At 39.7% G+C, this 15,341-nt stretch overlaps 1 protein-coding gene across 2 annotated transcripts in view; it reads right to left on the bottom strand.

The window, feature by feature from the left end:
- The window catches only part of RELN (reelin), a 527,959-nt gene extending 520,699 nt beyond the window's left edge, over positions 1-7,260 (bottom strand). For both annotated transcript variants that reach the window (XM_077746923.1, XM_077746922.1), the window contains exon 1: positions 7,035-7,260. In XM_077746923.1, the coding sequence (XP_077603049.1) occupies positions 7,035-7,260 (226 nt within the window). The remainder of the gene's footprint in view (positions 1-7,034) is intronic.
- Between the last annotated feature and the right edge of the window lie 8,081 nt (positions 7,261-15,341).

The raw sequence follows: 15,341 nt of genomic DNA, 5'->3' as shown, positions 1-15,341 counted from the left end.
TTGACCAAGTAAGTGACAGTGGGGAAAGCAGCCAATTCAAAATTAAACAGCAGGCCTTGGGGGTGCCTGGGTGGCTCCATCGGTTAGGCATCCGACTCTTAATCTCAGCCTGGGTCTTGATCTCAAGGTTTTGAGTTCAAGCTCTCACTGTGTTGGGCTCCAAGCTGGCTGTGAATACTACTTTAAAATAATTTTAAAACAGTGAAATAAAAACAATAAAAATAAATAGCTACAGGTTTGAAAGCTCTTCTGAGAGAGTTTACAGTGTAGGAGGAAGCATCTACTTTTCTTTTAGGAATAATTAACTCATAACTTTTTAAAAGGACAAGTGCATGTCACAGAAAAATAGCATTAAGTTTTTCAGAGAATAATATAAAAAGCTTACTCATCCATTTCTATGATTGCAAATATCCAATGAGAAAAATAATGCATATAAATGTACTGATGTTTTTCATCAGTCAAAGGAGAGAAAAAATAGAGATGGTGACAGAAAATCTGAAGGGGCGTAGGAAAAAGAGAAAGAAGAGGAGAAGTGTAACACAGGAAAAGGGAAGGAAGAGGGGAGGAGAAGCAAGTCCCTGTGATGTGGTAGAAGGAAGAAAGAGAGGAAAGACAATAAGAAAATGTAGGAGGAGGAAGAAAAGGGAACAATGGGGAGAACAGGTGAGATACAGATGGGAGAGAGTGGGCAAAGCAGGAAAGGCAGTGAAAGTGGCTTCTGACATGTATACTCATCACTGATTGGTCAACTACGATCTCGCCTCCATGTCACTTAGTATTGTGGGCACCAGCATACATCGGTGGCAAACACTCATGAGTTATATAGTTGGAAAGAATCCTTTAATCAATAACATTTAATTTATTCTGTTTTCCAAATAACGTTTTATTTTTCTCAGGAAAGATAATTTAGTATCAAAAGATAACCTTGGTTTTCAGCGTTTACTTTGAAATGTCAGAGTTCCTAAAACTCTCTTTGTGGCATTCAAAAGCTATCTCATTACCTTCACTTTGTTTTTTGAGTGATGAGGGCTGCCTTTAGCCACAAAGCAACGTCTGTACCTTTGTACTGAGCCTTCCGCACACCCCACATCTCACTGCTATATTGCTTCCTACATGGGGTTGAATAAAGAAGGAAAAAAATATGTATAGTTTTAGCAAAACATACATTTTAGCAATAATTGGTTAACCCGTAGGCACAGCATTCCACCCTTTAGAAGCTCTGGCTTCAGTGAGATGAGGCATAGCAGGTACCATGGCGAAAACTACTTTCTGAACTACACAATTAAAACCAAACAGAGATCACCTCATGGGGTATTACCTGACAGCCAAGAATATGTATTTTTAAATTCACCATTCCTGTGTTTAGACAGTCATTATGATATCTTCACACTTGAAAATTCAATGCCAATTTCTGAAAATGTGTTTTTAATACTCTTTTGCTTAAGCTTGAAAAGAATGATATTATACAGTTTGGTTGTTTAATAAATGATTCTAAAATGTGTGGGGTGGATTAATCATCCAAATGTTTCTTGAAACAAAAATATTTATATAAATTAATTTCTCTTTTTATATGTGTTATGTCTTTACTCAAACAAAGCCTAAATAATTTCTCTTTGTTCATAGTGAACCTGACATTCTAACAGAATGCATTCCTCCTTCCTTCTCTTCCTGACAGAGTGTAGGGCCATCCAGTTTTGCTATTTCTATATTACATAAAGAACTTAAAATTTCTCTAAGAACTTTATATTTTGTGTGAAAATATATACAATTTTTTTAAGTGCCAATGTTCAAAAAGTACTGGTTACTCAATTTATGCTTTTCAAATGTAAAAGCTATTTGAAATACTAAGGGTTCAATGCATCAGCAACTATTTGTGAACATTAAAGGCACAGTAAGTGTCATTTGAAATAATTAGAAAAACAATTATGGCTTAATATGCAACACATTCTAAATAAATTGATAATGTAAGGTTCCCAGGCTGTTCTATAAAGCTGATCAATTCCAGGGAGGGAAAAAAATAAGATGGCTCTTAAATAAATTATTTTGAATGAAACTAATTTATGAAAAAATTTGAAAGTCAATAGTATGGACTTTAAAATCTTGTTAAAATCACATATTATCTACTTTTTAAAGGTGAAAAGAAAAATTATGGGAATAAGACAGTTCTATCAAAAATATATGATTATAATGATACAACTTTATTTTATTCTTTAGTATTTTTAATGAAAATACAAGTTATAGTTTAAAGATTCACAAAACTTGGAGGGAAATACTCTAATTAAATAATTTCTGGTAATGAAGAAAGAATATCTGCCTAAATGAGATGTTTTCAATTATGAGCCTACAACTTGATTTAAGTCTTGATTTTTTAACCTTACATGTGGAAATACACTAAAGTAAGATTTATATGATTTATGAAACAATCTTAACCACTTCAGTAAAATATGTTTGAAATGAATTGCACAGAGCGAGATGAAATATATAAGTGGAGCAAAATGCTTTAAAATGGTCAATTTTCACAGTCACATACAAATAGGACACAGCTCCAGTTCACTTATAAATTGCATTTAACAAATGACCCCAACTGTTTAAATATGCTGATTCTGGAATCTGAGACAAGTAAAGGACAAATAATGACAAACCTGATCGACAACACAGTTACATTACCACTATCATATTACTTTAATTCAAATGATAAAATTATTCCCTTGAAGGAATTTAATCTGGAGTGTATTACCAAAAACTATGTCTGACATATATATCATTCCTATATTTGAAAGGCCATTATATTGCACTGCCATTGAACAGTGATTTTTAAATAGCAACCAGTTGATTGCAGAACACATATATTTATAATAGTAATATTGTCGACTGTTATGACAAAGTGGTCTACTTTCTCCAATTATATCTTTTCTTAGGTAAATGCTCAGTTTTAGCACAAACTGATTTTCCCAATCACCCCACAATATGATTAAATAAATAACAGAATGGAAATGTTGCATGGAAGAACCACCATCAGTGATCCTGGATTTACAAAATACAATAAAATCCTCCATTGCTAGGGGCGCCTGGGTGGCTTAGTCAGTTAAGCGTCCGACTTTCGCTTAGGTCATGATCTCGCGGTTCGTGGGTTCAAGCCCCGCGTCGGGCTCTGTGCTGACTGGCAGCTCAGAGCCTGGAGCCTGTTTCAGAGTCTGCGTTTCCCTCTCTCTCTCTGACCCTCCCCTGCTCACGCTGACTCTCTCTCTCTCTCTCTCTCTCCTAGAAATAAATAAAAATATAAAAAAAAAAAAATCCTCCACTGCTAATTCAGTTCTGCTTAAGACAAGTTTTCCCCCCAATCAGTATTTTAGCACATTTCTTCACTGTAAGGGAACATTTGCCCCACCTTATGCCTTCTTAAATAACAGAGATTCTAGTCTATTTCAGGATTCAGATAAAATGTCTTACTCAAGCTCAGGCACTTTCCACAGACTCATTTACTTATGCTTGGCTTTGATAGTTGCTTTTTCTGATGTCTGACCTCTCCTCTCTGAGGGTAAGTAAGTAAAGCCAATCTTGTGAGTAGGCGGGTTCTTATTACATGACTTCAAGGATTTCTAAAAGTCTTTCTAGCCCAAAATATAGTATCTGTCTGCTCTGTGATTCTAAAATTCTTCAAAACAAAACAAAGAAAGAAAACATCTTTCCACCATTATAATTAAGACTGTGGGACCATTCAATGTTGATGAGTCATCCTTACTACAAATCAGCTGGGGGAGGAAGTTGTAAACAAAAAAGGATAGGTAGATACCTGAGGTCGAGGAGGAGGAAGACGGATTATGGTGGGAAAGGAAAGGTACAGACATCAACTCAACCTTTGCATGTTTCACAATACTGCCCAGGTCCACAGGAGAGGGAGCAGTGAATCGCCAGGCGTGGCTGGGAAAGAGAAATGGCTACTGACTAGACNATCAAAAATTGTAAAAAAAAAAAAAAAAAAAAATTCAGGTTTGATTCTGGAAACCACGTTGTAGAAACTGACCATACTTTGGGACTTGTGCAAAAACAATAAATTCTAGGGGGAAAGAAGTTTCTGATCCTGAGACCTTTCTAATTCAACATGATGGATGCGGGACCCCTTTTTGCTGAGCTTCTGGAACGTGGTATACTCATGCAAGGGCACCATAGTTCATTGTGACTAACAAGGCCATCTCAAGAGAGTCGTAGACAACAGAATTCAAAACATACAAGATGATGAAAAGAGAGGTACCAAGTGACACCCTTTAATAAGGAGATGAAAACTAGTAGAAATAACCAGGCACTATTTACAGAGTTGCCAAAACTGCAAATACATGGACAAACTACTTAATGTTGGAAATAGATGACAACTGGTAGACAAGCCAGCTTCAAATTCTTTAGTATTATATTTTTGTTTTTCAAAAGATTTTCAAAAAATCTTTAAAGAACGATGACACATACAGAGACCCACAATTCTGAACCGCTTTTATGCTAGACTGACGTTTGCCTTTCCATTTCACATTCTGAGCTCTGTCACACAGCTCAAGTCTCGGAGGGCAGCTGACCTCATACTGTGATCTACAGTCATGTCCTGTGTTAGGCGCCCTTCTTTTAGGTAAAAAGTGACAACCATCAGCTGTATGCAAACACCATTCCTCTAAAGGAGAAGTCCAAGGTAAATCATAGATAAGACTGATTTTTCTGCACATAATTGCTGCCTTTAAAGATATAAAGGTTAGAAATAAGATCTCAAGCTAAGGTTTTACAGATTTCTGAGCTTTAAAAATTTTGGCTAAATGACCTTCTATTTTGGTCTCATCAAATGAGCCAACTAAAAATGTATAATAGGTTAAGTTTACCTATTATTAGTTCAATTCTTAAAGATGGTATATAATTAACTTTAAGTTTTTAAAAGTCTAAAAGAAAAAGAGACACATGTAAGCCTCATTTCATTTCTAAACAATTCTTCTACCTGTAGAACATTTTACAGGGAAAAACTCTTACTGCAGGCCTGCAGCTACAGCCAGCTTCAGAATCTAAATATTTGATAAAACAGGTAACAGAAATTAAAAATATGACATGAACAATTCTCAAAGTTTATAATAATTTGATATTCTTGAAGTTACATAGTAAAATTCCTCTATCTTTCCTGATGGCGGAAAAGAGGTAGAGTGTAAGGCTTCCCCCACAATGTCAAACTTAAAGAATTACTCTTTATTCTTACTCTATATCATTCGTTCCTTTTCAGACTTAGGGATGTGATTATGGTCAGTCTTTGGCTGACTTATAATTGCTAACTTTATAGCAAAAGCAAATGCTATGTCATATTTTAGTACTTTTAAGTTTTCTACAATGATACCTTACAAAGGATGCAGAAAACAGAAGAAAAAAAAAACAGTAACAAGGCTTTGTTATCACATGGCCTTCCATCACAACCTGGCAATTTTACCTTTTAGCCCAGCTTTGGCTCACTTACCTACCACTCTCACTTAGAACTAATCACAGCCAAGCCTCTTTGCTAAGGGTCAAACCAAGTGACAGGCTCAATCAGTCTCTAGGTTAGGTATGGGTTGCCATCATATTGGCTGGTCTTTCCACTTAAAAGATTCTCATGACCTCAGAAAAAACACCAGAACGTTATTGGGAAGAGAATGAGCTAAAACACCTTACTAAAGAGGGGACTAGTTACAGAAAATTAATTTTCCAAAGTCTAAAATTCCACCGAATTAAGACACCTGGTTTTAGAGACAAGGCTACCACCATGCCACAAGAAAGTTGTAAAAGCACTTTTTAAATCTCCGGAAAGCATTTATTTACACAAAACATTTTAAAGCAGATATGAAGGCGTGTTTTTAAAAAATACGGAACTTAAGGACTCTCCTCATTCTTCTATGTATGTTTATCTGAAACGCCAGCTGCTGGGTGGATTATCTCCTGCTATGTCAGTAACTGTTAACCTACAAGACAGCAAAACTATAATATGAGATTACTACACAATAGTTTCTATTTGATTGAGTATAAGTATTTTAGCCTTGAAATTCTAATCAAGTAAGTGCCTGCTATGGCTTAGAAGCTCCTTGGAAGTGAAATACTCAGAAGTGCCAGAGGAAATAACAGAAAATGGCCAATATCTTTTTTTTCCCCTACATACACGACTTACTAGTTTAAAACAGTCAACTTACAAGCACCATACAAAATTCTATTTCTGGGAGCTAAATTTTACTTCCTCAGTAATGTTTAATTTTGATGAAGGCCTCCATAATAATGATCCTCTTTTAAAAGACATCTTTAAATTATAAGGGGCTTCCAGCCCTTACCTGGAAATTAAAGCTGTTTAGGTAAAAGACAAAGTCATCGACACACAACCCAGAGACCACTTGAAAAACAAGCAGCATGTTAAAAGTAAGAGGAATTTTTTAAACCCATCTATTACGCACATTTTAAAGGACACCTTATAAAGAATAAAGAGCTGGAAGCAAGCCGCTCCATTTCAGGAGGGCTGTTTGACACTGGATGAAATGAGAGACCCCTGGCTGGAGAGCAGCGGGAACTTCGCAGAGGCCAGGCGACTGCGCGGGGCAGCCGGGGACCGCGGCGCGTCAATCTGTCACCAGCCCGTCCGCCAAGCCCAGCGCCAGCCCCAACGCCACCCTTCAGGGGAAACCGGGAGCAGGACAAAGGTCTGGAATCCAAGCACTGGGGTTAGGGAAACAGGACGCGCGGATCCACTCAGCGCGTCGGCTGCAAGGACGGAGTGAAGGGGAACGACGCCAACCCCCAATCCTCAGGCGTTTCCCACAAGAACCGGCTCATTATGAGCAGATGCGTGAGGGGAGTGTGATGTGTGGCAAATAAATCCCAACTCGCGATTCGAGCCTCACTAACTTTGTTCTCTGTGCCTTCACAGAGCGCTAGGTTGAGGGGAGGGTTCTCTGGGCTCTCGAACGGCCCCTTGGAAGAAGGAAAGGGATAGAAAGCTGCGCTCGCGGGCGCACCGGGCCGGGCGGCGAGCGCGGAGCCGCCGTGGTACCTACCATGGTATTCTTGTCCCGGTACGTAGTAGGTGGGGTTGCCCGCAATATGCAGGGAAATGAGCACCTCGCCCTGCTCCCCATCCCCTTCCAGCTCCCCGTGGTGGGTGCACAGGAAAAAGAAGGGCGAGAAGCGGGGGTAATAGCCCACCGCCGCGCGCGCCCTCAGCGTCGCCCCCAGCAACAGCGCCAGGAGGAAAGTCCGCGGGGCCCAGCAACTGCGCTCCATGCCGCCGCCGCCGCCCCGCGCCCGGAGCGCCGCTCGCTCATTCAGTTTGGGAGGCGCCGGGACGGAGGAGCCACGCGCAGGGAAGGCGAGAAAGCGGCGGACGGGAGCAGAGAGGACTCGGGAGCGGAGCCCCGGCGGGAAGNCGGAGCCAGGGCGGCCTGCACTTGTTCTGGGGATCCGCCCGCGGCCCCGAATCGCTAGGGGCCCCTGCGCTCCCTTCCCATACAGGCCTCCCGGCCCTCCCGCTGTCCCCCGCCCGGCTCCTCGCCGCAGCGACTGAGCCTCATCTGTAGCCGGATTTTAAATGAGATTAAGCGAAAGTGGAATTGGCAGCCTCGAGTGGCGCCTGGAAATGGTGATTTGTGCTGCTCGGGCATGGGGAATTGTGTGGCAGGAAGGGCTGGCGGAGCTGAGCCCCGACAGGCGCTCTTCGCTGGACTGTTCTGTTATTCATTGCTGCTGGGTTCTTCAGGCGGAGAAGGTTGTAATTTTTAAAATCAGTGTTTATTTCCTTTAAATGTCGTATACGACCAATGTCCCTGAAATCGGGGAAGGGGAAAACGTTCTGGGGAGATGCTGGCAGTGGTGATTGAAGCGGGTGGTAATGAGCTGCTGCACAGGAGACTGCGGGGTAGGGAAATAAAAAGCACGTTTTTTAACCGAGGATGGCTAGCAGGAGCCCTGCGGCATCCAGAGATGGGGAAGCTGGGTTGCCAGGTTTTAATGCCTCTCCCACCCACCCTTGGCTTACCACCAAGCCCAGATAAACCCGCACGTACAGAAATGAGTAGATTATAAAATTGGAAAGAATGGTGCCTTTGCCTATTAGGGGGAGAGGGATGGCGTGAAAGGCAGGGTCCAAGGGGAGACTTCAATAGTCATTCGGTTGCAAGAGGAAGAGACTGTTTTTCTTCCTCGTATCCAAACCGCGTTCAGACTGGCAGAAAGGGCCCACTTCTGGCTGCCTTCTGGTGTTCTTCCTTTGATCCCGGAGGGCTTGACTGCTCTGCATATTTGATGTAATCATCGTTACCACTGCAGCTCTGTGCTGGGTGCAGGCTATATGGGCTTGTAGGTAAATTGCTGCTTTTAATACTCACGCCACCCCCAGAAGCAAAAATTCTCCCCATTTCACAAGGGAAGAAATAGTCAGAAATGTTAATTTGCCCGGTATCAGTAACAAAGGCTGGATGCAAGACCACCTGGCTGCTGGCTCTGAAGGCTCTCACCCAAAACTGCCCTGCAACCACCTACAGCCTCAGCTAGAAGGAGGATTACCACCACCACCTGTTCACGGCAGGCAGTGTTGTCCTGGACAGAATTACGAGAAGCTCACCCCACAGCCGGCATGACTGTTACCATGTCTTCCTGTCCAGGGTTGTGAATATGACCTACCACAAAATGAATCACTTCTAGAACGAATCCAGAACTATTGCTCATTTTTACCTAACACTTTTAAAATGTTTATTTATCATGTGTGGGAGCACCATCCCAAATACTTCATAGACTAAACTCTTTTAATCCTCATAATAACTTTATGGGTAAAGTACTGTTAATATCCTCATTTTACATATTATGAAAATGTAGCGCAGAGAGGTCAAGTAACTTGTCCAAAGTCACACAGCTGATAGGTGAGAAAGCTATGACCTGAACAGTCTAATTCTAGAGTCCCAGGACTTAACCACTGTAAACCACTTCTAAGGAATGCATGTTGGTGTTCTTAGAAGGATAAGAAAAAGAACTAATGTTTATTAATATCAGATTACTTCATTTAATTCTTACATGAGCCTGTGAAATAGATATAATTATTCTCACTTTTTAGAAAAGAAAGTTGAGATTCATAGAAGTTAAGTGATTTGTCAAGGGCACTCAGTAAGAAGAGGAGCCTGGGATCAAATTTGACCGTGTTTGTTCCCAAGGTTGCTGCTTTAAATAAATTGTCTTTAGTAAAAGCACTGATAACTGGTCCAGGACATAACCGGCACTTAATTCCCAGAAGGTCACCAATTCCCAGAGCTCCCCCTCTTTCTATTGAATAAGAAGTACTCTCTTTTGCATCTCTTACCAGAGCTTTCTTAACATTCAATTTATGTAACCGAGTTTATTTTCCAATCTTTTCCTTTTTTTGTATGCTTTCTTAACTTTAATATAACATTACCTTGCTATGTGCATTTTGGTGACTTTCATACTCTTAACTACTCAGGCTCAAATCTCTGACTTCAACCCTATGGTTGTTCATTAACAGGCACAGAGACTGTTTAAATAATGAGTGGTGTTGAGTTGCTTAAGAGAAAGGAAGATAGATGCTGGTATACCCCACTTAGCAGTCCTTTTCACAAGCATGAATACCTGTGCCCTTAAAATAATAGAGGCCCAAGTTTACACATCTCTGATACTTTCATGGCCAAACCCAGTTCAACAAGCTATTACTAATATATTTTAATAATCTTAAAAATAAATCAGTAAAATATGCAAGATCTATATAGGATCACCATGAACATTAGATATTAGCATCTTTGGGGACACCTGGGTGGCTCAGTCAGTTGAATGTCAGACTCTTGACTTCAGCTCAGGTCATGATCCCAGGGTAGCGGGATGGAACCCTGCATCGGGCTCTGTGCTGAGCATGGAGCCTGCTTGTGATTCTCTCTCTCCCTCTGCCCCTTTTCCCCACTCATGCATTCTCATTCTCTCTCTCTAAAATAAAATAATATATATATCAAATATAAAAAGGAATTAGCATCTTCCTAGTAGAGCAGTTTAAGTCTCACAATATATTGGAGGCAAAGTAGGTTACAATTCAAAACTCCCTGTTTCCCAGCTCTTGTGCTAAGCCTTAGATATTATTTCTACTTAGTGAATCATACTAAACATCTTCAAGAATATTTGTCTGGTCCACAGAATCTATAAGTCTTCAATTTTCTTGAAATGCTTTTCAAGAAAAATTGGCTCACATCAAAAAAATCTGCAAAAAATAAAAGGTAGTGTCAGGGGTGAAAAATGAGTAAATCTGTGGATAAGGGAATTTAAAATGGGGTAAGATTCTTTTTTAATTAAAACTGCTCTGAGTGGCAATTACTCTACAAAAAAAATTACACTTAAGCATTCTTAGCCTATAAATCCTTTCTTGCTAATAAGTAGAAATTATTGCCCAGTATTGAATCTGAATAATCATAACACAATGGGAAATATACAGATTATATATTTATGTATATATAATAGATCCACAACTTTCAAATCATTGGGAGAGGATGAATCCAGATAAAATACAAAACAGAAGTTGAATTACATTTAAAAGTTGCAAGAGTTCACTCACTGTCTGCCTTTCACTGATCTTTTGAGTCCAAGTAGCAAACATTTTGATATGTATGAGAAAGTAAATCTCTACTCTTATTTACTATGTAAAAATCAAGCAGAAAGTATATAAAATTATATCTATATATGGAGAAAGTGGACAAATGGGAGTCAACCAACTTTTTAGGCTCTAAAATAGTAATAAAAGTCCAAATAAAAGGAAACCTTTCCCTACATAGAAGTAAACTTATAAAACCTATTACTTGTAAGACAAGGTACAGCCTGAAGAAGTTGAGACTCTTAAGCAAAAGAAAAAAAAGGGGGGAAGGGGTGCTTAGGAAATGAAATTTCACTGGGGAAAGACTGGCTCTGATATTCATGTCCTGCCAGAACAGTTACTTAAAATGCATCCCAAATTTAAATATGAAGATGAGAGAAGCCAGGGGTCAATAAAAGGTCATTATATCATAAAACTTCTGAAAAATATCCTCAACACTAAAAATCTCCCTTTCCAGGAATCTGTGTAATCTGTTTTCCTCTCTCTGGAATGTCCTTCCCATTTCTTGTGTCCTAAGTGCACACCCCCAGCCTTCCTCCCCCACCTCACTCCTCACCTGGATGCTTTCAACTCCTCTGCCCCATCTACATTTACACATGTTTGCTTCTGAGAAGATCATTCCTGACCTTGTCCCCAATCCTAAATTAGGTTCTCTTGAGCAGCATCGTCCATTATGGTAGACCCTAACCTACACGTGTCTATTTTCAAATTGAAATTAAGCAAAATTTAAAATTAAGCTTTTCAGGTACACTAGGCACATTTCAGGCATTCAATAACTACTTGTGGCTAATAATTACTATATTGGACAGAACAGATGTATAGTCTGCAATGGTTAATTTTATGTGTCAACTTGACTGGACCAGGAGATGCCTGGTCAAACATTATTTCAGAATGTGTGTCACAGTGTTACCAGAAGATTTAGCAATTCAGTTGGAAAACTGAGCAAAGTAGATGTTGATGGGCATCATTTTAATCCATCGAGGGCCCTAATAGAATAAAAAAAAATAGAGGAACAAAAAATGAAGGGAAAACTCACTCTCTCTTCCTGCTTCAGCTGACACATCTATCTTCTACTGCCCTTAGACATCTGTGCCCATAATTTTCAAGTTTTGGGATGCAGCTCAGGATTTACACTGTTAGGCCTTCTAACTTAGACTGAATTATACCATGGACTTTCCTGGTTCTCCAGCTTGTAAATGACAGATTGTGGGACTTCTCTGCCTTTATAATGACATGAGCTAATTCCTATAATAAATCTCCTCTTATATATAACTAGATATATAGCTATAGATAAATAGATACAGATATATACTATTGGTTCTCTTTCTCTGGAGAACACTGACTAATCCATAGACTCCATCATCATAGAGAATTCTCTTGTACAGCACTGCCCTAGATTGAAAGGATGAATGAATACCCAATCACTAACACATTCATTCAATCACTCAGTCATATATATCAAGCATCTCCTATGTGCCAAAATGCTAGATGCATTAGATAACAGCAGTGAATAAAGCTAATACAGTGCTTGCCCTCATGGAGTTTACAGTCTAGTGTTGGGGATTGAATAGTCAACAAAAAAACAACATAATTCTTGACACTAGTAAATGTTATGAGGAAATAAAACAAGATGATGTGGTAGAGAGTAACTAGGGCAGGTGGCTTCCTTTAGATTGAAGAGACAGGGAAAACTTTTTTGAAGAGCGAAATTGGAACTGGAACTTCATGAATACAGTAGAGCCCGCCATGTGAACAATCCCACCAGAGCGCGCAACTAATATGAAGGCCCTAAAGCAGGACCACGCTTGGGATGGGCAGCATGAGAAAGAAAGAACAGAATGGGACAAGGCCAAAGAAGCAGTAAGGACCAGATCACATCAATATGATGGGGAGATTTGGGTCTAGGAGTCACATGATCCAAAGGAATGACTTAATTAATTTTTAAATGCCAAAATTTTTGAGAAAAAATATTCTTATTTTTTAAGAATAAAGTTTAAGTAAATATCCAGCATGATATTTAAATGTAATTGTCTCTAGTATACTTTCTATTATAGTATAGCAAAACACATTAATTAATTCATTTACTTGGCAAATATTAATAACTATTAAGTGCAAAGCATGGTGTTGAGGTTCTGGGGAAACTGGTAAACAAGAGAGATACAATTCCTGCTCCCTAAAGCTTACATTTCAGTGAGAGAGACAGATATCAACAACAATTACTACAATCAATGACAGAGTTATAAAAGTGATGCATTCCTTAAAGGAAAATAAAGGATCAGAAGGAAAAAAGAACAGTGGAGCCTTAACTGAAGAAAAGGCTGAAGTTATGATCTATGAGTAGTTAGTATGGTAAAAATAATGCTGATGAGAGGGGTGCCTGGGTGGCTGTTAAGTGTTTGACTTCAGCTTAAGTTATGATCTCATGGTTTGTGAGTTCAAGACCCACATTGGGCTCTCTGCTCTCAGCACAGAGCCAGCTTTGGATCCTCTGTCTCTTTTTGTTTCTGCCCTCCACCTGCTCACAGACACACTCTCTCTCACTTGCTCTCTCTCTCTCTCTCAAAAATAAACATTTTTTAAATACTAAGAAAAGGAGAAAAAAATATTTTGGGCCAAAGCACCTATGTGTAAGAAGGAGCCTATGTGGGGGAAAAACTGGTAGATAGAACTACCCTATGACCCAGAAATTTATCCAAAGGATACAAAAATGCTAATCTGAAGGGGCACATGCACCCCATGTTTATAGCAGTGCTATCTACAATAGCCAAATTATGAGAAAGAGCCCAAATGTCCAATCACTGATGAATGGATAAAGAAGATGTGATACACACACACACACATACACACACAATGTAATATGGCAGACAAAAAGAATTAAATCTTGCCATTTGCAACAATGTGGATGGAACTGGAGGGTATTATGCTAAGAGAAATGTCAGTCAGAGAAAGACAGATTCACATGATTTCACTTGTATGTGGAATTTAAGAAACAAAAGAGATAAACATAGGGGAAGGAAAACAAAAATAAGACAAAAACAGCGGAGGCAAACCATCAGAGACTCGTGAATACAGAGAACAAACTGAGGGTTGCTGCAGGGGAGGTGGATGAGGCAGATGGACTAAATGGGTGATGGGTATTAAGGAGGCCACTTGTTAGGATGAGCACTGGGTGTCATACAGAAATGATGAATCACTGAGTTCTACTCCTGAAGGAGTTAACACTGTATGTTAACTAATTTGAATTTAGGCAACACCAACAATGAAAAGTGATAGATTAAAGGCCTGAAAGAATGTCAGTACTGGTAGAGTAAAGAACATCAAGGGAGACTGGCCCTGATGAGCTGTGAGCACAGCAGTGGGCAGAGTAGGCAAGGCCTTGTCAACTACAGCAAGGACTGTGGTCTCCTTCCTGAATGTAGCGGTGAGGCATGGAAGGGATAACAAGCAGGGACCTATATCAAGGTCATAGTCATACATTTAGAGGCTCATGTTGGTTACAGTAGATTGGAGAGCTTGACGGTAGATGCAGGGAGAGGATTCAGATGTGGTACAAGTAGCTCAGGTGAGAGATGATGGTCTGGGAGGAGAAGGAGGGAAAGGGTTGGAACTGTGACTATTTAAAAGACCCACAGCCCTGGGTGATAGACTGAATCACTGGACACAGGGCTAAGGGGAGAGAGAAGGTGATGCCCAATTCTCAGGCTTTTGCAGCTTGGTGACTGTTGCTGTTCAATAAACTATTTTTAAATACCTTTTATTAAGTAAAATTTTTAATGAAGCATAAATAAGCACAAAAAAGGTCAACAAATCATGAGGATAGAGCTCAATGCATTTTCACAAAGAGAAGACTCCCTGTGAGCAGCATTCAGGAACATTAGGCAGAAGTGCCTGTAACACCTGGGAACCAACACTCGTCCCCAAGACATGGAAGAGATTTTAAGCAGGGACATAATATGTCTTCAAGATGGTTAATTTTGCCTGCTTTTACAGTTTATGTAAACAGAGCTATGCAACATACATGATTTTATATCTGCCTTCTTGGGCCCAACATCATGTTTGTAAGAATCATCTACGTCATTGCATGTAGCAATAGTTTGCTCATTCTTATTACTATATAGCATATAGTATATATACTATACATATACATACATATACTATATACTACATACATATATAGTATACTATATATATATGTATTGTTGGGATCACAAATTATTTATCTATCATTGTTAATGGAAAGTTTGGCTATTTTCAGTTTGGGACAATTATGAAAATGTGGTTTAAAATTACTCTTGTGCATGTCTTTTGGTGAATATATGCATACATTCAGTGAGGAGAGGGAGCATTGGATCATGGAGGAACCTCTTTTTTTTTTTTTAATAGTTTATTGTCAAATTAGTTTCCACATAACACTCAGTGCTCATCCCCACAAGTGTCCTCCTCCATGCCCATCCCCCCTCCCCCCACATCCATCAGTCCTCAGTTTTTGTCAGCATTCAAGAGTCTCTCATGGTTTGCTTCTCTCCCTTTCCCCCACCATTTCCGCCCTTCTGCTCCCCCTTGTTCCTCCGTCAAAGGAACCTCTTTTAATACATTGCCAAACTAGTGAGAGATACAGACAAGTCTGTAGATGTATAAAATGAAGTGAAAGCAGGAATCTAAAGATAAGCCACTAAGTGCCCAACCCACCCAGGACTCTGACATCTCCCATTTCAACAGACCTTGAACT

Source organism: Crocuta crocuta, unplaced genomic scaffold (assembly GCF_008692635.1).
Source record: "Crocuta crocuta isolate KB4526 unplaced genomic scaffold, BGI_CrCroc_1.0 scaffold396, whole genome shotgun sequence".
Classification (NCBI taxonomy): Eukaryota; Metazoa; Chordata; class Mammalia; order Carnivora; family Hyaenidae; genus Crocuta; species Crocuta crocuta.
This window is presented reverse-complemented; position numbering and strand designations above follow the sequence as displayed.